Source organism: Pleurodeles waltl, chromosome 11 (genome assembly GCF_031143425.1).
Source record: "Pleurodeles waltl isolate 20211129_DDA chromosome 11, aPleWal1.hap1.20221129, whole genome shotgun sequence".
Taxonomy (NCBI): domain Eukaryota; kingdom Metazoa; phylum Chordata; class Amphibia; order Caudata; family Salamandridae; genus Pleurodeles; species Pleurodeles waltl.
Window position 1 is genome coordinate 175,350,489 of NC_090450.1, and position 26,030 is coordinate 175,376,518.

A 26,030-nucleotide genomic window follows, 5' to 3' on the forward strand; every position below is an offset into this window, starting at 1 on the left:
AGGTTAGGACGAAATAACATTAAGAAAACTAGGCATTCAATAAAGAAAACACAGAACAATAGTAAAAGTATCTGATAAACAGGAAGTAAGCATTGCTCAGATTTATCAAGCATCTAGTCAGTTCATATCATCAAGGTTCAAGTTGTCTGGGCACAGGGAAACCCTACAGGTTAGCCAATCAAGGGAAAATGTGTGGGGCGGAATGCATGCAGGCAAAGGACAAAAAAAATAAAAGGACAAAAAAAAATTGGAAAAGGGTAATCTCTGACATTAGAGCACTAACTATAGTGGGCAAAACAATAAATGAAAAAGGGAAAGCATCAGCAGGTCAGAAGCTCTGTCAAGAGTCTTCTTCTTTGGCTAAGGAGTAAATCTCTGAGTCTCAGCAAGGCATTTCAGAGGGACAGGGACAGAGAGGAAGGTACCTCTCCAAGTGCCTCAGCATACAGGAATGGATCTCAGCTTCTCATCGAGGAACTGGAGATCTGAACAAAGCCCAACTGATCATCGATATTTTAAAGTTCATACAGCAATCTGATTCGCCAGGGTAACAGTTTGTTTTATGTTGACAGGGTATCATCCAAAAGCGATCTATCATACGACTCCAAGCTGCAGCAGTTCAATATTTTCCCAAGTCTGTCATGGGAACAGCATCCATCCATGTAGCTTCACACAAAGTTGAAACACATTTATATTGCTAGTTTACAGTCCTGTGTGTTCCACATTAAAGGTCAAATTTACAAACTAATTATGTATAAAACAATATGGGTCCATTATCAAAGCTAGTCTTCTCATGAGAAAGCAGTCTGAAAGAAAGATACACATTCACATTCACTGAATGAACAACATTTTCTGCAGTCACGAAATTCAGGCCTAGCAGGCCTAGCTTAGGCTAACCAAGTCAATTAATAAAGCACATTAATACATCTAATAAAACACATTTTAATATCCAAACTATGAACTCTGCATTATTAATTCTTTATTAGTGTTCATGTTACAATATAATTAAAACAAAATAACTCAACCAATGCATTGCAGTCAGTATAAGGTGGAACAGCATTTCACTATTTTTGCACACATATTTAAATCATTAGAGATGTATTATAGTTTCTATACATACCATTAGTCAAGACTCTAAATAATAACATAATAATGGTTTACTCCTTCAAACATTTAGTTTGGTCTTGATACCACCACGGTTTAGATGTCTAGTGTGGAGTGAATGCACATTAACATGACTTCTCAGTGCATCACTTTAAAAGCAAACTATAAGTGCTGCGGTTCACATAATTCATAAACTGTCATGTATAGGTGATCAATGTGACATGAGGGACAATTCAAAAATTTCACCTACACCAATGGTCAACCTTCATGTACGCCGGTACGGCACAAAATGTCTTTGCGAAGCCCCAAAGTGCAGAGGCACAAACATCAGATTCTCTGGCACATTCAACACCACAGACGTATAGGCCCTCATTATGTCATTGGTGGTAAACATTGCCTACCGCCGCAGCGACTGCCTCCAAAAGACTGTTGCCGCAGCTACCAGCCATCCGCTGTATTATGACCACAGCCGGATTTCTGTCAGAAGGATGGCGGAAATCTGGCTGTGGCCATGCCGGCGGATGGCGGTAAGTTGGTGCTGCTGCCACCAGCAGCACCACGCAAGTAGACTGCCGTCAGCCGTGTTATGACCAGTAATATAGCTTTGTGATGTTCTGCTGGTGAACGCTGCTGGTGGCAGCAGCACCCTGTCCCGTCTTCTGCCGGAGGACCCCTAAACACAGGTAAGTGGGTGCTCTGACAGGGGTGGGGGGTGTTGTGTGTGTGGGGGTGTGTGTGTGAAAGTTTGTGCGTGCGGGTGTGTGTTCCATGTTGAATGTGTGTGCATGTATGGAGGTGTGAGGGGGCATATATGTTGTGTTCTGTGAATGCATGTCTGCATGTATGTATGAAAGTGTGTGCAGTTGTGTGTGTGAATGGATGTATGCATGCATGGATGAATGTGGAAATTGGTGTGTGTATGTGTGTGTGTGAAGGGGGTGTGAATGTAGGGGGGTTTGGAGAGGAAGGTGGGCTGGGGGAATCTGGGGAGGGGGTGGGGTGGTTAAGACCTCTATCAGTGACAGGGAAGGGATTCCCTGTCACTGATAGTGCCTACTGCCATGGTTTTCGAGGCGGTAAGGGAGCCACAAAAACCATGGTGGTAGGCGGGGTCAAAATCTGGCAGGCGGTACAGTGAAGGCCACCGGGCTGGAGATTGATATCTCCAGCCCGGCGGCCGTTACCGCCGTGCAGTCGGAGTGGTACATTGGCGGTTTGGCCTCAGCCAAACCGCCAATGTCATAATATGGTGTAAAGTACCGCCAGCCTGTTGGCAGTATTTTCCACCATATTACCACTGACCGCCAGGGTGATAATGAGGGCCACAGTCTCATATGCCTAGGTGCAGCCACATGCAAGCAGTGCAGTCTCTCAAGTACAGGCTTCAACTCTCTTAATGCTTCATATGCAGATTGTAGTCTTTGCGTGCACATGCATAGCATCAGAAGCCCAGTGTAGCCTTCCCATGCTAAATATTGGCAGTGTATTCTCCGTGCATGTCCTGAAAAACACAACTCTTTAAAAACACTGAAATGTTTAATTTTCAAAAGCCTCAATGGCCTCTCACACTCTCCCATCTTCATATTGTGCAAATACCTCTCCCAGCCCTAATTTCTTGCTCAAATGCCTTTCATGAGATTTGCTCAACTATGCATTTAACTATAGAATTGGTTCCTCAGGTAGTGTTGTTATATTGTGAAGCTCTATAACACCCAGCTGGAGAGCAGAGCCTCAAGAATATAAATGAATAAATAAATTAAATGAACAGCCTCAAATGCCAGGTACAACTTTCCCCAGGCAAAGGCTGTCTCAAATGCCTTATGCAATCCCCCGTGTAAAGGTTTAGATTTTAATGCCTACTGCAGACAGATCTGGCAGAGTGCATCTTTCACATGCACAAAAATATCCTTTAATAGTCCATGCTGTCTTCTATTGTGCAGGTTTAACACCAGACTCACAGTAGATTCCCTTTCAGGCCCATGCATCACCTTATATGTCTTGTACAGGTTCCTTACTTGCAGCTACAGCCTCAAATGCTCCAGCAAGCTACTAATATTATTAGTGTTGTAATAGTGACCACACCAGACAAGATTACATTAGAGAGAACTATCTGCAAGATTACTAGCAGTGATCACCTCAGTACATCAAGCAGGATTCCCAGCAATAATGTAAAAAAAGCCTTTGTCAATTTTGAATGCCTCTTCATGGGCATTACATAGCAGTGGCAACTGCAAGTCCCTGGCACCAATGTTATAAAAATTGTAATTAGTCTGCCCATTGCCACATGCTTTATTACTCAAATATCAACTTAAAACATATATTTTGAAAATTGAGGCATTTTTCTCAGAACATTGGCTTATGAGTTCTGAAAATATACACATTTTCATCTCTCACACACACTCTCAATTTTGGTATACATATATATTAATGCAACAAAGAAAAAAACCTCTAATGTAGTAGGCTGGTGTACTCACAAGAGAGCTAATTACAGCAGGCTGGAGAGCTACCAGTGGCTCACGAGCTACTAATTGGAGAAATCTGTCCTGTACACTATGTCCTGCTATGCCAACCTTTTCCAGCTTCAAATTATCTATTCTTATTCCTCAGGTATGTGGAGAATATAAAATGTCCAGCACAGTCCCCTCAGTGAACAGTGCAGCCTCCGTCTGTGATAAATTAGAATCAGATCCCATGGGTAGCCACCAGTCTTAGAGGATGGCATCAGATGCCCTGTGCAGTCTCCCCATACTCCATTTTAGTAGTAGATCCACAGCAAAGCAAAATGGTAGCCCTAGATGCCAATAGATATCTTGTAATTAAAAAAACATGGTTTGGCCTAAAATGACCAATGTATCCTCCCCAGGCACGTTTAGCTTTGAATGCCCTATGCAGCCTTGTGCGTCCTCCTCAGGCTCAGATGCAATGCAGTGCAACAAGCATACTTTCAAATGGTCAGTGAAGACTTTGCAGCTTCTGCTGTAGCTTCAAATACCTAGTGTGTCTTCTCCTAACCCTAGTATGAAATGTACAGTTCAGGCTCTCCATGTGTGGATTTAGTTCTCATGCTCATTGTATCCTCCCCATGTGTGCTTGTCACTCACATGCAGCCTGTTCATGCACAGGTAGAACCTGAAATTCTGAGGTCAACCTCCTCATGCACAAGAGGAATGCCAGACTCCGTTCAAGTGTCTTTAGAGCAAACATAGGCTACTAAGTTGTAGCCCTGGTGGAATGAAGTTGTTTGCTACTGGTGTCCTTGGGCCTCTCCTACTATGGCTCTGCAAACTAGACCAGGCACAACTCTTTCTTCAGTTGAACCTCAGTTTAGTGAGGGCGAGCAGACACAGGCTTCTAAGGAAAGTAGTGGTGGTAGCAAGAGCTCAGAACTCAACAGTCAACCAATGGAAACAATAACTTAATGTTCAGCCCCATGATTGTTTTTTATGGAAAGAAAGTACTTTTAGCACACAGGACTAAATATTACCTCATGCAGTTGGATTAACGAATACAAGGCGGGACCCATGATCACGATCACCAGTAAGTGCTACACCACACCTCTTCCAGCCAGTCTCGCCACACCTGGCTGCCACTAGTAGCTATAAATCATAGTGCTGTGTGGGCAGAAGCAGGAGTTAGGCACACATGCAGTTTATGCTACTTTGCCCTCTGTAGGTTAAAATGCATAACTCCGTTCAGTAGCTCTTACCCTAGATATTGATATGATCAGAACGTTTAACCCCTTCGCTGCCAGGCCTTTTCCTCCTCAGGTCCCAGGCCTTTTTCTGGCTGTTTGGGGCAGTTTGCGCTTAGGCCCTCATAACATTTTGTCCACACAAGCTACCCACGCCAAATTTGCGTCCTTTTTTCCAACATCCTAGGGATTCTAGAGGTATCCAGAGTTTGTGGGTTCCCCTGGAGGACACCAAGAAATTAGCCAAAATACAGCAATTTTTTTTTATTTTTTTTGTTTAATGGGAAAACGACTGCAGAAGAAGGCGTGTGTTTTTTTCCCAGAAATTTGGCATCAACAAAGTATTTGCGGTGCTAAAATCACCATTTTCACAGCTTTCAGGAACATGCAGACTTGAATCAGAAAACCACATTTTCAACACAATTTTGCCATTTTACTGGGGCATACCCCATTTTTACGTTTTTTTGTGCTTTTAGCCTCCTTCCAGTTAGTGACAGAAATGGGTATGGAATCAATGCTGGATCCCGGAAAGCTAATCATTTCTGAAAAGTAGACAAAATTCTGAATTCCCCAAGGGGTCATTAATAGAGATCCTACAAGGTTTTCCTACAGAAACTAACAGCTGAAATAATGAAATATTGAATTTGAGGCAAAAATAAAAGCCATTTTTCTCCACGTTTTGCTCTGTAACTTTTTCCTGCGAGGTCAGATTTTCAAAAGTAATTTACTGTTACTTCCGCTGGACTCTTCTGGTTGCGGGATATATTGGGCTTGTAGGTTCATCAAGAACCCTAGGTTCCCAGAACCAATAAGGGAGCTTCACCTTGCAGTGGGTTTTCCTTGTATAACTGTATACAGCAATTCATTTGGTGAAATATAAAGAGTGAAAAATAGGTATCAAGGAAACCTTTGTATTTCTAAAATGGGCACAAGCTAAGGTGTTGAGAAGCAGTGGTTATTTGTACATCTCTGAATTCCGGGGTGCCCATACTAGCATGTGAATTACAGGGCATTTCTCAAATAGACGTCTTTTTTACACACTGTCTTACATTTGGAAGGACAAAATATAGAGAAAGACAAGGGGAAATAACACTTGTTCTGCTATTCTGTATTCTCCCAAGTCTCCCGATAAAAATGGTATCTCACTTGCGTGGGTAGGCCTAATGCCCGCGGCTAGGAAATGCAACATGGACACAACACATTTTTACATTGAAAACGGATGTGTTTTTTTGGAAAGTGCCTAGCTCTGTATTTTGATCTCTAGCTCAGCCGGCAACTAGGGAAACCTACCTAACATGTGCATTTTTCGAAACTAGACACCTAGGGGAATCGAAGATGGGGTGACTTTTGGGGCTCACACCAGGTTTTGTTACCCAGAATCCTTTGCAAACCTCAAAATCTGGCCAAAAAAACACTTTTCCCTCACATTTCAGTGACAGAAAGTTCTGGAACCTGAGAGGAGCCACAAATGTCCTTCCACCTAGCATTTACCCAAGTCTCCCAACTAAAAACTATACCTCACTTGTGTGGGGGAGCCTAGTGCCTGTGACAGGAAATGCCACAAAACACAATGTGAACACATCACATTTTCCCAAAGAAAACAGAGCTGTTTTTTGCAAAGTGCCTAGCTGTGGATTTTGGTCTCTAGCTCAGCTGGCACCTAGGGAAACCTACCAAACCTGTGCATTTTTTTAAACTAGACACCTAGGGGAATCTAAGATGGGGTGACTCGTGGGGCTCTCACCAGGTTCCGTTACCCAGGCTCCTTTGCAAACCTCAAAATGTGGCCAAAAAAACACTGTATCCACACATTTTGGTGACAGAAAGTTCTGGAATCTGAGAGGAGCCACAAATTTCCTTCCACCCAGCATCCCCCCAAGTCTCCTGATAAAAATGGTACCTCACTTGTGTGGGTAAGCCTAGTGCCCGCTACAGGAAATGCCCCAAAACACAACTTGGACACATTACATTATTCCAAAGAAAACAGAGCTGTTTTTTGCAAAATGCCAAGCTGTGGATTTTGGCCTCTAGCTCAGCCGGCACCTAGGAAAACCTACCAAACCTGTGCTTTTTTTAAAACTAGACACCTAGGGGAATCCAGGATGGGGTGACATTTGGGGCTCTCACCAAGTTCTGTTACCCAGAATCCTTTGCAAACCTCATAATTTGGCAAAAAAAAACCACTTTTTCCACACATTTCCTTACACCCAGCATTCTCCCACGTCTCCCGATAAAAATGGTACCTCACTTGTGTGGGTAGGACTAGTGCCCGCGACAAAATGCCCCAAAACACTATGTGGACACATCAAAATTATCAAATACAAAACAATCTGTTTTTTTGGGGGGGGGGCCCTGGGTTTTTGGTCCTGGGCTCAGCAGCCATATTGGGAAACCTGCCAAACCCAAACATTTCTGAAAACTAGACACCCGAGGGGGTCTGGGGAGGAGTGATTTGCGTGGGTCCCCCAGTGTTTTCTTACCCAGAATCCTCAGCAAACCTTAAATTTAGCTAAAACATCAAATTTTTCCCACATTTCTATTTGGGATCACTGCACAGGGACAAATTACCTACCACCTAACATTCCCCTCAGTCTCCCGGTAAAAATGATACCTCACTTGAGTAGGTTGGCCAAGTGCCAGGGAAGAGCCAAAAACATGTTGAAATTGAGTGGGAACCAAAGGGGGTCTAAAAGGGCAGTTAGAAAAAAATCATTTTTAGGCTGAAGAGTGGGGCAGAATTTTATCGGTATAGATGCAACAGTGCTGGGTGTAGGAATTTTGTGGATTCCTGCAGATTCCGGAAGGTTCCATCACAAAAATGTGGAAAAAATGTGTCATTTCCAGCACAGTTGGAGGTTTGCAGGGCATTGTGGGTAAGGAAATGGTGCAGGGTGCATGTGAAACACACCACCCTGGACTCACCCAGATGTTTAATTTTCAGATGTGTCTAGGTATTGTGTATTTTTCTACATGACAGCATCCCAAAGTAGAAAAAGTACAGCCCTCACTATTCCAAGTCGGATGATTTTGAGAGTTAGACAAGCTGTCATGGCCCAAATATTAAATCAAAACCCAAAATAATCAAATGTCCTCTTGCTTGCCGTGGAATAACATGTTTTAGTGTGCAGGGGAGAGCTGTAAGACTGTTACCCCCTTCAGTTGGGTTGGGGGCATAACCATGCCCATACTGGTTGGTAGCCACCATCCCACAATTTTTTTTTTTTTAATTCCCTGGCATCTAGTAGGCCTTCTGCCCCCCTCCCCCCCCCCCCATCCCCCGGAGTGGATCGGGGTAATTGCCCCATCTGCCCACTGGTGGGCAGAACAACTTTGGCCCCATTTTTTTGGGGTGGGGGTATGGGCACCCTCTTTTTTTTTAGAAAAAAAAATCTTCACTGGTGGGCTTTCTGCCCCCCTTGGGAGCAGATGGGCCTTCAAAAACTAGGGGCAGATATGGCCAACCTTAATGTGTCCCCATGGGAAGCAACCCTTGCCCAAGGGGCTGCCCCCCAAACAAAACACACACATACACACCATTCCCTGGTGCCTAAGTGGTTTCTGCCCCCCCCCCCCCCCCAGGGCCAGATTGGCCTAATAGAAATAGGCCACCAGGAGCAACCCCTGCCTAAGGGGTCGCTCCCCTTGCGTGAAATTGGCACAAAATAAATCCCTGTTGCCTATTGGACTAATAAAAATAGGCGGATCTGCCCCCAAGGGGGGCAGAAATGGCCTAAAAAGATATTTCCCCCCAGGGGAGTGACCTTTGCCTAAGGGGTCGCTTCCCACGTCGAAAAAAAATAAAATAAAAAAAAATATCCCTGGGGCCTAGAGGTTTCTGTCACCCCCGGGGGCAGATCGGCATAATTACAATACGCCGATCTGCCCCCAAGGGGGGCAGAAATGGCCTAAACCAAAATCCCCTCCCCCAGCGGAGCAACCCTTGCATAAGGGGTCGCTCCCCTTGCGTGAAATTGACAAAATAAAAAAATACTTAGTGTGTAGTGGTTTTTACCCTGCTTGGGGGCAGATTGGCCTTAGAAAAACAGGCAGTTTTCCTCCCAGGGGGGTAGAATTGGCCTAAAATAAAATTGCTTCCCAGGGCAGCGACCCTTGCCTAAGGGGTTGCTCGCCATCTGTAAAAAAAAAAAAAAAAAAGAATCCCTGGCATCTAGAAGTTTCTGCCCCTCCTGGGGGCAGATCGGCCTAATAACAATAGGCCGATCAAAGGCCTTAAAAAAAATTGCCCCCTTAGATCCTTGCCCAAGGTTCTGCTGATCCACTGGTTCTTGGTGTCTTTGCTATAGCTCTCTTGTGCGCCTAGTTAGCAATAAAATATATAGAATGTGGAGGGTTTACTTTATCTATTCCCAAGATGTTATACTCAGGGGAAGTGGAGGCACTTAGTAATGTATTTGGAGTATCAGAATATGAACCACAATAACCAGTTACCCAAGGACCAATGAGCTGCATATCTTTAGAAAGTTTGATGTCGCTGATACCTACCGCTGTGGTAAAGTGAGATCTCACCCTTCCTGTTTTCCGACAATCCTGATGTTAGGTTTATTGGGAAAATGGGAGAAAGGCTTTGATGGTTCAAGGTGCAGATACCCTGTTCCATCTGTGTGCTCTTGGTGAATAAACTGGGCACAATCTTATCTAATTTAAAATGATTTAATCAAATGGGGGTTGTTATTTAAAAGTGCCTTACACATAGCAATCTAAGTGTCTCAGCAAAAACTGGACAGTTTTCATATTTTTTATGTCTTTAAGTCCTTACAGCATTGCCTATGCTTATACAAACCATAGGTAATGCCAACAAAGCAATATTAGGTTATATTGCATTGTTTTACTCTGCTCTGATTGATTGCCTCTCGGCATGGACAGAAAACAGGATGCTTATAACGTTAATGCTTTTTTCTCAATACTGTAGGGTGTGAAAATTTGGGAATTGCCTCCAAGTGGACAAGGACTCACCACCCTGGTAGCTTTGAACATAGTGGAAAACTTTGATGTAACAGGTAACTAGTGTAAACACCTAAATTGTGTGAATATTAGTTTTAGGAAGCAATTAGAATTTTACCTTCTTTTTTGGGTCCTCCTCATTGAGAAGTCCAATTGTCTTCTTTCTGTTGCTTAATTTTTTGAAACTACCAGAATTTTCAACTCTGATGCAGCCCTTAACCATCAGTAATCTTGATTGGTCCATTGCCAGTGGGCGGGTCATCAGAACTGTGCTCCCTCTCCTTTGCAGGACTGATACAGTAAACAAGCAAAGTAGAATGTGTTGTGATGTTAGAGGGAGAGTGATACGTTATACCAATGATACTCAAAGTACGGCCCGGGGGCCGCATGCGGCCCTTCTGACCTTTACATGCGGCCCCCAGGGCAGGAGTAGCACTAGGCTGCTGTTTACTCGACTCAACAGGCAATACTTTATTTAAACACTATTGAAGATGAAAAAGGTAGTAAGGAATTTGTCCTAAACCACTTAACTGCAGGAACACTTTCATTTTTTAATAAACCTTGCAGCGAATGTCTGCAACTATGATAAGGGTTCTTAAAAATTCAAAAAGTGTATTTCATTTACACGCAGGACCATTTCATTTTACTACATCAGATTATATCAGTGCATGGAGAAGTATTTTTTTCAAGAACAATAGATTTCAAACATAAGTTCAGAAACATTCATTCTTGCCCCCACCTTGATAACAATGGCAATAGTGAACTAAGAGCCAAGTCAGTTGTTATCTGCACTCTTTGATTGGCTTGATTTGCTATTATACATGAACAGCTTCATAGTTTATTAAATCAAACACAGGAGAACAGTTTGCACAGCCCACAAACGTCATGCATTGTGAAGTCCTCCTACATACAATAATGAAGAAAATGAAGGGACCGTGAAATAAAACAATTGCCTAGGATCACACAATTTGGTAAAGTGAGGAAGCCGGGATTAATGCCACGTTTTCTGGTTTCACATTGAGCGATTCAGCCACTAGATCTATATGCTTTGTTGCCTCCTACACCCACCATAACGCCACAACCCCTCCCCATTCAGAACCCCCTCCTCCCTTTGATCGCCATGCTGCTAGCATCAGTGCGGCCCTTGGTCACACCACAGACCAAACTTTGTGGCCCCTGGGAAAATGTCTGTGAGTACCCATGCGTTATACGATGATGTAAATCTGCTCACTCACTGGGTTTCTGGGTGGAACTTTTTTAGGTTGAGCCTAGGCAGCGTGCATGCGCTTTTTCTTGACATATTGTAATCTACTGCTGTGGGCTTTCACTACGCCCATCACTTGCCCAACGGTTTCATTCTTTCCTTGGCCTGCCTTTCAAAATTTAAATATTTTTGGTTTGTTAGGTAAATGGTTTAGGATTGTCCTACCTTGAGGCTGTTTTGTTACCGCCCTGGAGACTGACCCTGTTAAATGGATTATTGCACGATCAGCCATTTACCTTAGTGTCGGCGCACTACTTTTTTATTTTGCCTCTCTGTTTCAAGCTTGTGGTATGTTGTTTCTTCCTCTGGGTTCTTGCTATTTCTTTGCGGTGTCTGCACCCAACAAAAGCTGCAGGCTGGAGGGGGATTCTTTTTTATTTATTTATATAGCGCAAACTTGACTGGAAGATTGAAGCGGTTTACATGAGCACCGATTAATTTTGCAGCTCTGTTCCTAAATCCTCCCCAAGTTTAACAGTTGAAAATATATAAAAACTGGTGCCTTTTAAATAGAGAAAACACAAGCAAAACCCTCAACGTGACTTTCTCTGGCACAGCGGGACAGCCGATACTACAATATTCACTGCACCTGGGAAAATGGCCCCATAATACTTTGTGGGGCACTCCTTTTACAACACATTTTTGCCCATTACATAGCCTGTGGTGGTCCTAGGACAATGGGACCACCACCACAACAGTCAGCACAATGTCTTTCTATCCACCTCATTTATGGGTCCCCACACTAGGTTTGGGGGATCCCAAAATCGTAACTGTAGGAGGCTGGTCTGGCTTATATTTGGTACCTGATGGTACTTACAACTTGTGCCAGGCCCAGTTATCCCTTATTAGTAGATTAGTAGTGTTCTAGCAGCTTAGGCTGATAGAGGTAGCTATAGCAGAGCAGCTTAGGCTGAACTAGGAGACATGCAAGGCTCCTACTATACCACTTATATCATATAGCACTATATCATAAGAATCACAATACTCAGAGTTACTAATAATAAAGGTACTTTATTTTAGTGACAATGTGCCAAAAATATCTCAGAGGATATACTCCCTAAGAAGGTAAGTAAAATACACAAAATATACACACAAACCAGAATCAAGTAATTAAACAGTTAGAAAAGTAGTGCAAACACTGTAGAATACAATAGGATGCAATAGGCCTAGGGGCAACACAAACCATATACTAAGAAAGTGGAATGCAAACCACTTAGGGATCCCAGGCCTAGTGTAGTGTGTAGAGGGTCACTGGGAGTGTTAGAAAACACTAAGGGTGTCCAAGATACCCCACCCCAAGACCCTGAAAAGTAGGAGGAAAGTGACCCTACTTCCCCAGAAACACACTAAAGTTGTGATAGGAGATTCTGAAAAGACAGCAACTGACTGCAAAGCACTGAAGACGGATTCCTGGAACTGAGGACCTGCAAAGGAAGGGAACCAAGTCCAAGAGTCACAAAAGTGTCCAGGGGGAGCAGGAGCCCACTATACCCTGGATGAAGGTGCAAAATGGCTGCCTCCGGGTGGAAGAAGCTGAAGATTCTGCAACAACTGTAGATGCCAGGAATTTCTCCTTTGCACAGAAGATGTCCCACGGCATGCTGAAGGATGCTGAGTTGTTTACATGCAGAAAGACCGCAAATAAGCCTTGCTAGCTGCAAAGGTCGCGGTTGAAGAAAATGGGTGCTGCCCGCGCCCAAGAAGGACCAGGAGGTCGCCCCTTGGAGGAGAGAGAGGGGGGGCTCAGCAAGACAGAGAGCCCACGCGGAAGTAGACAGCACCCACAGAAGCACTTGATCAGGCGTTCAAGATATCTGAGCACGGCGGTCGTCTCAACACTACAAAGGAGGGTCCCACGAAGCCGGTGGTCAACTCAGCTCATCGAGCAACGCAGGACGGAGTGCTGGGGACCTGGGCTATGCTGTGTACGAAGGATTCCTTGCAAATATGCACAGAAGCCCTAGCAGCTGCAGTTCACGCAGTACACAGGATTACTGTCTGGAGTGGGGAGGCAAGGACTTACTTCCACCAAAGTTGGACAAAAGGACCTCTGGACTGTCGGGGTTACTTGGATCCACTCCTGTGTTCCAAAGACCACGCTTGTCAAGATGAGGGGGGACCCAAAGGACCAGTGATTCAGAAGTTTGGTACCGGCGTTAGCAGGGGGAAGATTCCGTCGACCCACGGGAGATTTCTTCTTGGCTACCAGTGCAGGGTGAAGGCAGACAGACCTCAGAGCATGCACCACCAGGAAACAGCTGAGAAAGCCAGCAGGATTAGGCGCTACAATGTTGCTCGCAGTCGTCTTGCTACTTTGTTGCGGTTTTGCAGGCGTCCTGGAGCAGTCAGCGGTCGATCCTTGGCAGAAGTCAAAGAGACAGATGCAGAGGAACTCTGGTGAACTCTTGCATTTGTTATCTGAAGAGAAACCCACATGAGAGACCCTAAATAGCCCTCAGAGGAGGATTGGCCACCTAACCAGGTAAGCACCTATCAGTAGGGGTCTCTGACGTCACCTGCTGGCACTGGCCACTCAGAGGCCTCCATTGTGCCCTCACACCTCTGCATTCAAGATGGCAGAGGTCTGAGACACACTGGAGGAGCTCTGGGCACCACCTCTGGGGTGGTGATGGACAGGGGAGTGGTCACTCCCCTTTCCTTTGTCCAGTTTCGCGCCAAAGTAGGGGCTGGGGGATCCCTGAACCGGTGTAGACTGGTTTATGCAAGGAGGGCACCATCTGTGCCCTTCAAAGCATTCCCAGAGGCCAGGAGAGGCTACTCCTCCCAGGCCCTTAACACCTATTTCCAAAGGGAGAGGGTGTAACTCCCTCTCTGAGGAAATCCTTTGTTCTACCTTCCTGGGACTGGGCTGCCCGGACCCCAGGATGGCAGAAGCCTGTCTGTGGGTTGGCAGCAGCGGTAGCTGCAGTGAAAACCCCAGAGAGCTAGTTTAGCAGTACCCGGGGTTCATGCTGGAGCCCCGGGGATGCATGGGATCGGCACCCCAATACCAGATTTGGCATGGGGGGCAATTCCATGATCTTAGACATGTTACATGGCCATGTTCGAAGTTACCAATGTGAACCTACATATAGGTATTGACCTATATGTAGTGTACGCATGTAATGGTGTTCCCGCACTCACAAGTCCGGGGAAATTGCCCTGAACAATGTGGGGGCAACTTGGCTAGTGCCAGGGTGCCCTCACACTTAGTAACTTTGCACCTAACCTTCACTAGGTGAGGGTTAGACATATAGGTGACTTATAAGTTACTTAAGTGCAGTGTAAAATGGCTGTGAAATAACGTGGATGTTATTTCATTTAGGCTGCAGTGGCAGTCCTGTGTAAGAATTGTCTGAGCTCCCTATGGGTGGCAAAAGAAATGCTGCAGCCCATAGGGATCTCCTGGAACCCTGAGTACCTAGGTACCATAGACTAGGGAATTATAAGGGTGTTCCAGTGTGCCAATCAGAATTGGTAAAAGTGGTCACTAGCCTGCAGTGACAATTTTAAAAGCAGAGAGAGCATAACCACTGAGGTTCTGGTTAGCAGAGCTTCAGTGATACAGTTAGGCACCACACAGGGAACACCTTTAGGCCACAAACTATGAGCACTGGGGTCCTGGCTAGCAGGATCCCAGTGATACAGGCAAAAACAAACTGACACACAAGTAAAAAATGGGGGTAACATGCCAGGCAAGATGGTACTTTCCTACAATAACCTCTCCCACCATTCATTATCTTTTTAAGCGCTCTCGTGGCTGGAGCTTTTGCTTTACAGCTGGGAGTAGTGTGTGTTCTAAGGGCCTTGTTGGTAATAATATTCTTGCAGTCCTGATAGGCCTGCAAATGTGTAATGTACTATGCCCTCTAGGGTTTGAATATATTGTTACATTGCAATGATCTGTGCCCTTCTCTTTTAATGTGGATGTGCCCTCCAGGGGCTGACTATATGGTTACATGACCATGTTTATTCCGACAGCTAATTTTATTGTTGTGCCCTCTAGGGGATGTTCTGACCATTACAATCTAATGCCAAGTGTATAACGGAATGCACAAACACAGTTTATTTCTGATAAGGGTTTGATGTGCTGTGTGGCTAAATACTTATAAGGTCCCAAAGGCGAGACCTATTGGTTATGCCAGTGCTTGTTGATCATAGGTAACTGTTGCTTGGGGTATAGTGATATGAAAGAATGCTTACTCCAACTTGTGTACAGAAGACTAACAGAGTGTCCCGATCTTCCATAGCAAGCACCAGCAAAGCCAATAGGTCTGGCTTTTAATTATTATTATATATCAAAATTATTGCAGCTTCAGTTGCAGTTCATGAGTGATAAATAGTGGTTTTGTTTGCAGGGGTGTACAACTTTCTCAAGCAACAACCACAATCCCTGCCAAGGTGAACCACAAAAAGTCACTAAATTAACCTCTGTTTAACCTTCTATTAGCTTGGCACAAAAGCAGTAAGGCTTAACTTATAGGCAATGTGTAAGGCATTCACTTTGTGTAAAGTAAACAGTAATAAAGTGACAAGACAACACAAGAAAAATCCCACACCAATTTTGAATAATAGTATAAATTTGAATAAATAATTTGACACCAAAACGACCAAATTCCAATCAGTTGACCTGGAGTTATGAAGTTTTAAAGTTTTTAGTAAAAACTAGCTTTGCAAAGATCAAAGCACCAACTGTGGGCATCTAGTTGCGCGATACGGGGGCAAAGTTGAAAGTAAGGGCCGACCGCAATGGAGCGAGGTTCGGATACACAAAGTGAATTGGGCCCGGTCTTGGCTTACCTTTGTACTTAAAAGAAAAATGTCTGAGAATGTAAAGTTCAGCAGTGTAAGGCAGTCGGCAGTGTCCGAGGAGGAGGCGTCTTCGGGGAGCCACTTGGAGAAGTTGCGGTGAAGATTTCTATGTGTGGACTTAGATGGTCATAATGACCTTGACGGTCAGGTGACCGCCACGCCAGCTATGGTGGAAGTACCGTCACCAGGCCAGCGGTGATCCCTCCCATAGACAGCCAATGTACCACACCAACTGCCAACGCGGTACGACCACTGAGGAAGACAAGGATCCTCCCACCATATTATGACATAGCACACCACCAGGATTTCCGGGTGGTAGCAACGCCACCAAAAGCCTGGCAGAAACACATCATATAAAAGGAGACACTCACCTCCAGGGGCACAGAGGAGTCCGCGGCCGCCATGGAACCTGAACTGCGTGTCTTCCCGATGCTGTACCATGCCGTGGCCATCCTGGAGCACCAACGCCAACGACGGTGAGTACAGCTGCCTAGCACACAAAGGAGAGAGGGAGGGAGGGGAGAGTGACACACACACACACGCACAACACACACCATACATACACACCACACACCCAGAACCAGCCGCAGAGTAAATTGACGGTAACAGTACCGAGGAGCAAAGAGAGCCAGGACACATACCTCTATTCCAACCACTGTAATCATGTTGGATGAAAATCCAAAAACATACACAACTGCATATTTACATGCAGACCCAAAGGCCAGTTCAAAGTCTCTAATGCCCACAGGGCAAAGTCCAAGCCCCAGCTTGACTCCTGACAACATCGGGACTCCACTTTTCAGAGGCATCATGTTGGAAATGGGCAGGCACCTCAGGGTGTGGGGTGTGGATGGGGGGGCCTCTCGTTGGGAGGGGATGCTCCTTGCCCTCTGTGTCTGGAGGAGGCTCCTTGCCCACTGGTTATGGAGGGGGCTCCTTGCCTACTGGTCCTAGAATGGGCTCCTTGCTTACTGGTCCTAGAGGGGACTCCTTGCCCACTGGTTCTGGAGCGTGCTTCTTGCCCTCTGTTTCTGGAGGGTGCTCCTTGGCCTCTGGTTCGGGATGGGGCTCCTTGGCCTTAGTTTTGTGAGGGGCCTCCTTGGCCTTTGTTTTGGGAGGGGTCTCCTTGGCCTTTGTCTTGGGAGGGGTCTCCTTGGCCCTAGGTTTTGGAGGTCACTCCATGGTCTTGGCTGTCTGTTTGGGAGGGGGCGACATATTAGCCCTCTGTTTTGGGGAGTGTCCTTGGGGTCAGGGGCTGGCGTCGCAATCATGTGCCCCTTAGTGGCAGGTGGAGACCTTAGGGGTGGAACAGTGTCAGACTAGGTGCTTGAGGTACTGGGCTGTGGGGGTGGGACCTTCCTCTTAAGGACAGGACAGGGGGAGGGGAGGGAAGAAGTCAAGGTGTGAAAGGAAAAGCTTATTAGGGCCAATGGGGGGATGTGGGAGGAGGGATGGGAGTGGAGGTAGAGGGAGTGGTTGTAGGAGGAGGAGGTGTGCTGGACTTGATTGCAGGTGCATGGACAGTGTACGTGAGTGAGGTGGAAGGCTGTTGGGGGTCTGAGTGTAAGCGTTTGTGTGATTTTGAAAGGGGCGGCAGACAGGGTGGGAGAGGTCCAACAGGACTTGTGGATGGATATTGTGGTGGTGTCTGCAAGTGAGGTGGGTGTGCTGCATGAGGTGGGGTGCATGTCTGCAGGCCTGCTGTGTGGTGACTGTGGGCAAGGCTGTGCAGGTGGCAGGTTCAGGGACGGTTGATGCAGAGCATGCAGGTGTGAGTGCAGATGTGACTGTGAGGGAGGCGGAGGAGAAGGAGGGGCAGACAGTGGAGGCAGTGGATGATGTTGTGTGTGCATCTGTGTGTTGGCTGTGTGAGTGCTTGTGGACTGAAGTGTGCTGCCTGTGTTTGTCTGTGTGATTCTTGTGTGATGTTTTGTGCGCATGCTTGCGTGAATGTGTTCATGGGATGGTTTGGGTGGAAGGGAAGTGGTAGTTGGAGTGGGGAAAGAAGAAAAAGGGACACTAGCTTGCTTGGCCAGAGCCTGAAACGATCTCTGTAGGGCCTCCATGCCACTGTGAATGCCCTTCAGGAAGGTATTGCATTGCTGCATCTGGGATGGACAGTATGGACCACACTGGCACACCATTGGCTAAGTAGCACAGCAGGTAGGAGCCAAACACTGCCAGCTACTCACCAACTGGGATCAACTAAGCCCTGTCTACCATGGAAAGCCAGCAACCTAGCTATCAAAAACATCCATTTCACCCTATTAACCTAAGCTTGACCCCACAGCAATGTCTAAACTGGCATATTGGGGCATCCACTGACTAGTACCTGCACCCAAATCCCATGCCAGGCAACAAAGATGGTTGTCACACACACTGTACTCACCCCCTTGTGGCTGCTGTGATGCCCTTAAGCGCCCATCCAGCTCTGGTTAGGCAACCGCCAATATGCAGGCCATCAGGGGGGTCAGGTTCCGACGGGCACCCGTCCCTCATTGGGAGGCCGTTCCCAGCTGGGCCTCCCCAGTCTTCTGGGCCCAGCGTCTCAGGTCCTCCCACTGTTTCCTGCAGTGGGTGCTCCACCTGCTATAGACCCTCAGGGTCTGCACGTCCTTGGTGATGGCACATCACAACCCCTTCTGATGGGCGCTGACCTGCAGAGGAAACACAAACAGTGGGACACCATGAACCAGACAATCCAGCCTGTCACACATTTGACCTACAAACTGCATTTGCCCCTCATCAGGCACACACATGACCCGTACCCCTGCATTAACTTCCACCAGCCATACCTCCCAAATGACACACTGCCAGCACACACACACATCTCCAAGTAGCCATTTTGCATGCAACATAGCCATGGTGTACTCACCTATTGGTCTGGAGGCCCTGTACAACTCCCCATACAGGGGTAGGACCCCATCCACAAGCCTCTCCAACTCCTCCAACATGAAGGCTGGAGCCCCTCCCCCTGTTGCACGTGCCATGGCAGGTTCCAGACACAGGACACAGCAACACACACAGTGGAGATGTCATCCTGTGGAAAGTCAGGAATCAAGTGAAGTGGTAGAAATAAAATGGCAGTCACATCCGCAGCTGTGAACCCCGTCTCCGCCGGCGTTGATCATCATTGGTTCCCATACTCTATAGAGGGCCGTGTTAGCCAATGAGGAATTGCACGGCAGTGCAGACCGCCTCCCGCCATGCAGAACGCGGCAGAGTGAGGTCACTTCCACCTGTCCCTGCGTACAGGACAGGCGGTTGCCATTTTCTAATGCTATTACACATGTACAGATTAATAAGTGCATCATTGTAGCCGAATGTACTCACCTAGACAAATCCAGTGACCAACATACAAGCATGCTCTGTGTACACTGCTGTAGTGTGTTCATGGTTTCTGTTGTCACTCACTTCTTACTTTTGGGTCCCTTAGGTACCAACCACTGCGGAGGAATAGGAGGAGGAGGCAGGCACCCATGTACAGACCCCTTGTGGACTTGGCTACACTGGGGGACAGACACATCATACCCACCTATTGTCTGGACAGGGCCACAATCACAGAGCTGTGTGCACAATTGGAGCCAGATCTGCTACCTGCTAGCCATTGCACCACAGTAATACACACTCTTGTGCAGGTACTATCAGTGCTCCATTTCCTGGCAACAGGTTCTTTCCACGTGACAGTGGGCTTGGTTGCAGGAATGTCACAGCCAATGTTCTCTACTGTGCTTGCAAGGGTTTTGACAGCCTTGCTCAAATACATGTGCAGCTAAATCGCATTCCCCAAGGTAGATGATTTACCCACTGTGAAGGCTGGATTCTGTGCAATGGGACATATACTACATGTTATTATGGCCATTGAGGGGACCCATATTGCTTTAGTCCCCTCCAGGGCCAATGAATAGGTGTTCAGGAATAGGAAGAGTTTCCACTCACTCAGTGTCCAGATGGTGTGCATTGCTGACCAATACATCTCCCACGTCACTGCCAAATGTCCTGGGTCGGTGCATAATGCCTTTGTCCTGAGGAATAGCAGCGTTCCACAGCTGATATCACAACTACAGAGGCACAGAGTGTGGCTTATAGGTGAGCCTGAGTCCCCACTCAATGTATGTCATTGTATGCCTTCAGGAGTCATGCCACATGCCATTATGCCGGGCTAATGTGCATCCCTCACTTCTTGTAGGTGATTCTGGCTACCCAAACCTGTCCTGGCTCCTGACCCCTGTTAGGAATCCGAGAACAGGAGCCGAGAATAGGTACAATGATGCTCATGGGTGTACCAGGAGGACTGTTGAAAGGACCTTCGGGGTCCTGAAGGCTAGGTTCAAGTGCCTCCACCTGACAGGTGGATCCCTATCCGTCCGCTCTGCCTTGGCCACCGTCCTTCGCATCGGCAAAAAAACTGCTGGAGGACGATCTTTTACCTACACTGCAGCGAAGAGCTGGAACAACCTCCCCCTGCACCTCAGACAAAGCCCGTCGCTCGCCATCATCATGAAGAACCTCAAGACGTGGCTCTACGTATGAGGCCACTCCCCTCCTCCCCAGCTCCTTGAGACCCTCACGGGTGAGTAGAAACGCTTTACATATACTGAAAGATGGATTGATTAATTGATATGCTACTCCCCTGAGAAGGTCTGCACGTTTGTTGTGTGCTGCATTTTGCACAATTTGGCCCTCAGATGGCATGTGCCCTATCTGCAGGATGAGGGGGTGACAATGCAGCTGTGGCATCAGTGGACACTGAGGACAGTGAGGAGGAGGAAAAGGAGGAGGATGTGGACAACAGGACACATATGATCAAGCTGTACTTCCAATGACAGTCAGGTAAGACTGTTGAACGAAACATTTCTCCATTTAAGTGTTGTGCTGTGTGGCATAATTCCAGTCATTACCTCTGCATCCCACCTGACTGTCACCTATGCCTTCCCTTATTGCAGATGTTGGTGTGGTTACAACAGTGTAATGCTGTGATGTGTACTGACTGCTGGGACACATTTGTAGGATGGATCAACATTTTAGTGGACATTTACACAGGATCATGCAGTTCATTACAGTTCAATACATTGTACGTTACCTTCAGATAAAGCACCATTACTCAAGTTGTGTCCAAGGGTGTTTATTAAAAATGTGTATACAGTGCAAAGTGCAATAGAGTGGGGTGATGGTTGGGAATAGTCCTGTGTATTGAGTCAGTCTGTTTGTAGCACAGGTCCAGTGTCCAAGGGGCCATAGGATGGGGAGAAATGGCAGCTCAAAGTAGACAAGGTGACACAGTGGAACACAATGGGGACATTCAGGAGGGGCTCATTTTCTGGCGTGGTCTTGGTCTTGGCAACTGTCCGTTTGCGGGGTGGTTCACCTTCTGTAGGGGTAGGGATGCTGGTGTCCTGTGGGTTCTGTGGAAGGGCCTCCTGTCCACTAGCTGCAGCAGATGTGGACGCCTGGTTAGTACATTGGCAGGTGGAAGGGGCCACCTGGTGTGCTGTGTAGTCCCTCTTGATGTTGGCCATATCACCCAGAACCCCTACAATGGAGACAATGGTGGTGTTAAGGGCCTGCAATTCTTGCTTGATCTCCTGGTGGTGTTCCCCCTGTAGCCGCTGGTTCTCCTGCATGATGTTTATCACCTGACCCATCTTGTCCTGGGATTGTTGGTAAGCCCCCAGGACATTAGTGAGTGCCTCCTGGGCAGTTGGTTCCCTGGGCCTGTCCTCCCCCTGGCGCACAGCTGTCCTCCGACTGTCCCTGGCCCCCTGTGCCTATGTTCCCAGAATGGGGTGCCCACTCCCACTGACCCCAGGACCCTCATTGTCTTGCCTGTGAGGTGTGGACTGGGGTCCCTGTACAGGTGGGCACACTACTGATTGACGTTTCCTGGGGACAGATGTCTGGAGATGTTGGGTGGCTGCTGTGGTGTTGGATTCTGAGTGGGGAGGCTCTGTAGTGTACTGGGTGTGGGCTGGGGTAACTGACTGACCAGTGGTCCCTGATGGGCCAGGGAGTGCATCCAGATCCAAAGCTCCAGAGTTTCTGTCATCACTGGGGGCATCTTCTGGTGGGGGACTGGGTAGCTGTGGCACCTCCTCGCCGCTGAGATTGGCTGAGGCACCTGTGGGGATGAAAGTGGTGTATTATGCACATGTATGTGACATATTCTGCATCACTATCCTCCCCTATATTACTGCTGTTGCCCTGCCACCTTTGTGTGTGGTGATGGATTGTGGGATTGTTAGTTTTCTGTGCTGTGCATGCATTGGTGGTGGGAGTACATGCAGGGCTGGAAGGGATGTGCATGCAGTGGGTATGGCATGCAGGCCTTGGCATTTAGGTTTGTTAATTGGGGTGGGGTGCTGTGTGGGATGGAGTGGGATGATGGGAGTCAGGGTGAGGGGTCGAGATGGCATGCAGGCATTGGGGGGTGATAGGTAGTAAATGTTGACTTACCAGTGTCCAGTCCTCGGGCTACTCCAGTGAGTCCCTCAGGATGCAGGATTGCCAAGACTTGCTCCACCCATGCTGTCAGCTGTGGGGGAGGAGGTCCACCGCCAGTACTCTGGATGGGGAGCTGGTGCCTCCCTGCAATAGAACGCACTTTCCCCCGTAGGTCGTTTCATCTCTTCCTTATGTCGTCCCTTGTATGTGGATGTAGTCCCATGACATTCACCCTGTCCAAGATTCTCCACCATAGCTCCATCTTCCTGGCAAGAGATATCTGCTGTACCTGTGCTCCAAACAGCTGTGGCTCTACCCTGACTATTTCCTCAACTATGACCCGCAACTCCTAATCGGTGAATCGGGGTGCCTTTGTGGGGACATGGGTATTTTGTGGTGTATGTACGTTGTTCAGAGGGTGATGTGTGATATTGTGGGGTGTGTGGTGCATGTCGGATGAATTAGTGGTTCTGATATGTGTATGCAGTTCTCTTTTGGATTAGCGTTGCAAAATGTAGCCGTCTTGTGTTAGCAAAGAATTGTGGGTAATGTGGGTGTGTGTTTTATAGTGCTGTTGGTGTGTGTGGGGTGTGTGTATTTGTGTCAGGTGTTGGTTTTTTGTTCAGGCCAGTGTTGTCTTGTTTTGGATTTGGGTGGCCATATTCACTGCGGCGGTGTTCACAGCCAATGTTTTACTGCAGATGAATGTCCGCTGTGGTGATTCGTGGTTCATTATTTGGAGGGTGGGGTAACAGTATGGGTGGTAGTTCCGACAGTTTATCATGTACAGTGGATCGGGCGGATTTGGGGTTGTGGCTGTTTTCTGTCAGTTTTGTGTGTGTGTCTCATAATCTTGCAGACGGATGTTCCCATCCACGGCGGTATGTTGGCTGCAGTCACCGCAGCGGTATTCGGAATTTACCACCAATGTCATAATGAGGGTCTTAGTTACTTTTCTGGGGATGCATGATGGAACATTGCATGCGTATATCACGCATGCTTTTACAACGCGGTCTCTACAACAACTGTGTCTCTACCGCGGTTGCCTTTGCAACGAAATTCGTTGTCAAAGCATGTTTGATAAAGGAACATGTGTGGTAAATTCCCCCCTTTCTGCCCTCTACACCTTACACCATACTCCACCCGCCCAAACCCTTAAAACTGCCCCTTCCACTCCATGCCCTGACCCCTACCCTGCCCTATTGTAAAACATACCCTGCCCTGTCCTAAAAACTACCCTGACCCCCCACCCCACCCTAAAACCTACCCTGTCCTAAAAATTACCCCGAACTCCCACCCTAAACTCTAAAACCTACCCTGCCCTGAAATCTGCCCCACCCCCTCCACTCCAAACCGTAAAAGCAACCTAAACTGTAAAACCTATCCTGTCCTAAAAAGTAGCCTGTCCTAAAAACTATCCAGACACCCCCGGCCCTGAAACCTAAAACCTACCCCACCCTGTCCTAAAAACTACCCGACCCCCTGCCCTAAACCCTAAAAGCTACCCCGCCCTGTCCTAAAAACTATCCTATCCCCAGCCTAAACCCTAAAACCTACCCTGACCTGTCCTAAGAACTACCCAGATCCCCTTCCCGCCCTAAACTCTAAAACCTACCCTATCTTAAAAACTCCCCACCCCTGTCCTGAAAACTACCCTAACGCCCGCCCCCAACTTGAACACTAAAACTTACCTGGCCCAGTCCTAAAACAACCCGACCCCTCGTCCTAAACCCTAAAACCTACACTGTCCTAAAAACTACTCCTCCCTCGCCCTAAACTATAAAAGCTACCCTGCCCTGTCCTAAAATCTCCTCCGCCCTGTCCTAAAAATGACCCTGTCCCCCACCCCGCCTTAATCCCTAAAACCTACCCTGTCCTAAAAACGACCCGGATCCCCACCCTAAACCCTATAAGCTGCCCTGTCCTAAAATCTACCCTGCCCTGTCCTAAAAACGGCCCTGACCCCACCTTAAACTCTAAAACCTACCCTGTCCTTAAAAACTACCCCACCCTGTCCTAAAACCTACCCGACCCCCAAACCAAAAAAACTACCATGTCCTAAAACCTAACCTGTCCTGTCCTAAAAACTACCCCGAACACCCCACCCCGCCCTAAACCCTAAAACCTACCGTCCTAAAAAGTACCACACCCTATTCTAAAAACTACCCGGACCCCTGCCGTAAAACCTATCCTGTCCTAAAAACTATGCCGTCCTAGAAACTACCCGATACCCGTGCCCTGAAACCTAAAACCTACCCCACCCTGTCCTAAAAACTACCTGAACCCTCACCCTAAACCCTAAAAGCTGCCCTGTCCTAAAACCTACCCCGCCCTGTCCTAAAAACTATCTTATCCTAAACCCTAAACACTAAAACCTACCCTGTCCTAAAACCTACCCTGACCTGTCCTAAAAACTACCCAGATCACCACCCGCCCTAAACCATAAAACCTGCCCTCTTCTAAAAACTACCCCACCCTGTCCTGAAAACTACCCCTCCCCCAACTTGAACACTAAAACCTACCTGGCCCAGTCCTAAAAACGACCTGACCCCCCCCCCCCGCCCTAAACCTTAAAACCTACCCTGTCCTAAAAAACTACTCCTCCCCCGCCCCAAACCCTCAAAGCTGTCCTGTCCTAAAACCTACCCTGTCCTGTCCTAAAAATGACCCCAATCCCCAACCCCGCCCTAATCCCTAAAACCTACCCTGTCCTAAAAACGACTCCACCCTGCGCTAAAAACTACACCAACCCCCCACCATAAACCCTAAAACATACCCTGCCCTGTCCCATCGCCCTCACCCTAAACCCTAAAAGCTACCCTGCCCTGTCCTAAAATGTACCCTGCCCGGTCCTAAAAACTACCCAGACCCCCGCCCTAAACCGTAAAACCTACCCTGTCCTAAAAACTACCCCACCCTGACACCTAGCCCCACCCTGAACACTATAACCTGTCTGCCCTGTCCTAAAAACTACCCTGACTCCCCCGCCTTCGCTCTCAACTCTAAAAGCTGCCCTGTCCTAAAACCTTCCCAGCCCTGTCCTAAAAACTACCCTGCCCCCACCCTAAACCCTAAAAGGTACCCTGCCCACTACTAAAACCTAAGCCAAACCCCGTTCTAAACCGTAAAACTACCACCGTCCGAAAAACTACCCTGGCCCCCCTGCCCTGAAACCTAAAACTTACTCCACCCTGTCATAAAAACTACCCCAACCCCCGCCCTAAAAGCTACCCTCCCCTGTCTGAAAACCTATGCTGCCCTGTCCTAAAACCTACCGCCGCCCCCCTGCCCTGAAACCTAAAACCTACTCTATCCTGTCCTAAAAACTTCCCCGACCCCCAGCCCTAAACCGTAAAAGCTACCCTGCCCTTTATGAAAACCTACGTCGCCCTGTCTTAAAAATTACCCTATCCCTACCCTAAACCCTAAAACGTACCCTGTCCTAAACACTACCCACACCCCCACCCGCCATAAACCCTAAAACCTACCCTGTCCTAAAAACTACTCCAACCTGTCATGAAAACTACCCCAACCCCGCCCCCAACTTGAACACTAAAACCTAACTTGCCCAGTCCTAAAAGCGACCCGACCCCCCCGCCCTACATCCTAAAACGTACACTGACCTAAAAATTACTCCCCCGCCATAAACCCTAAAAGCTTCCCTGTCCTAAAACCTACCCCACCCTGTCCTAAAAACTACCCCACCCCTCCCCTAAACCAAAAAACCTACCCAGCCCTTTCCTAAAAACAACTGCG

At 47.4% G+C, this 26,030-nt stretch overlaps 1 protein-coding gene across 1 annotated transcript in view; it reads left to right on the plus strand.

Annotated features, from left to right (window-relative positions):
• The window catches only part of LOC138265558 (glutathione hydrolase-like YwrD proenzyme), a 389,347-nt gene that overhangs the window by 227,697 nt on the left and 135,620 nt on the right, over nt 1–26,030 (plus strand). The window contains exon 7 of the mRNA XM_069213375.1: nt 9,726–9,813. Coding sequence (XP_069069476.1) covers nt 9,726–9,813 — 88 coding nt within the window. The remainder of the gene's footprint in view (nt 1–9,725; nt 9,814–26,030) is intronic.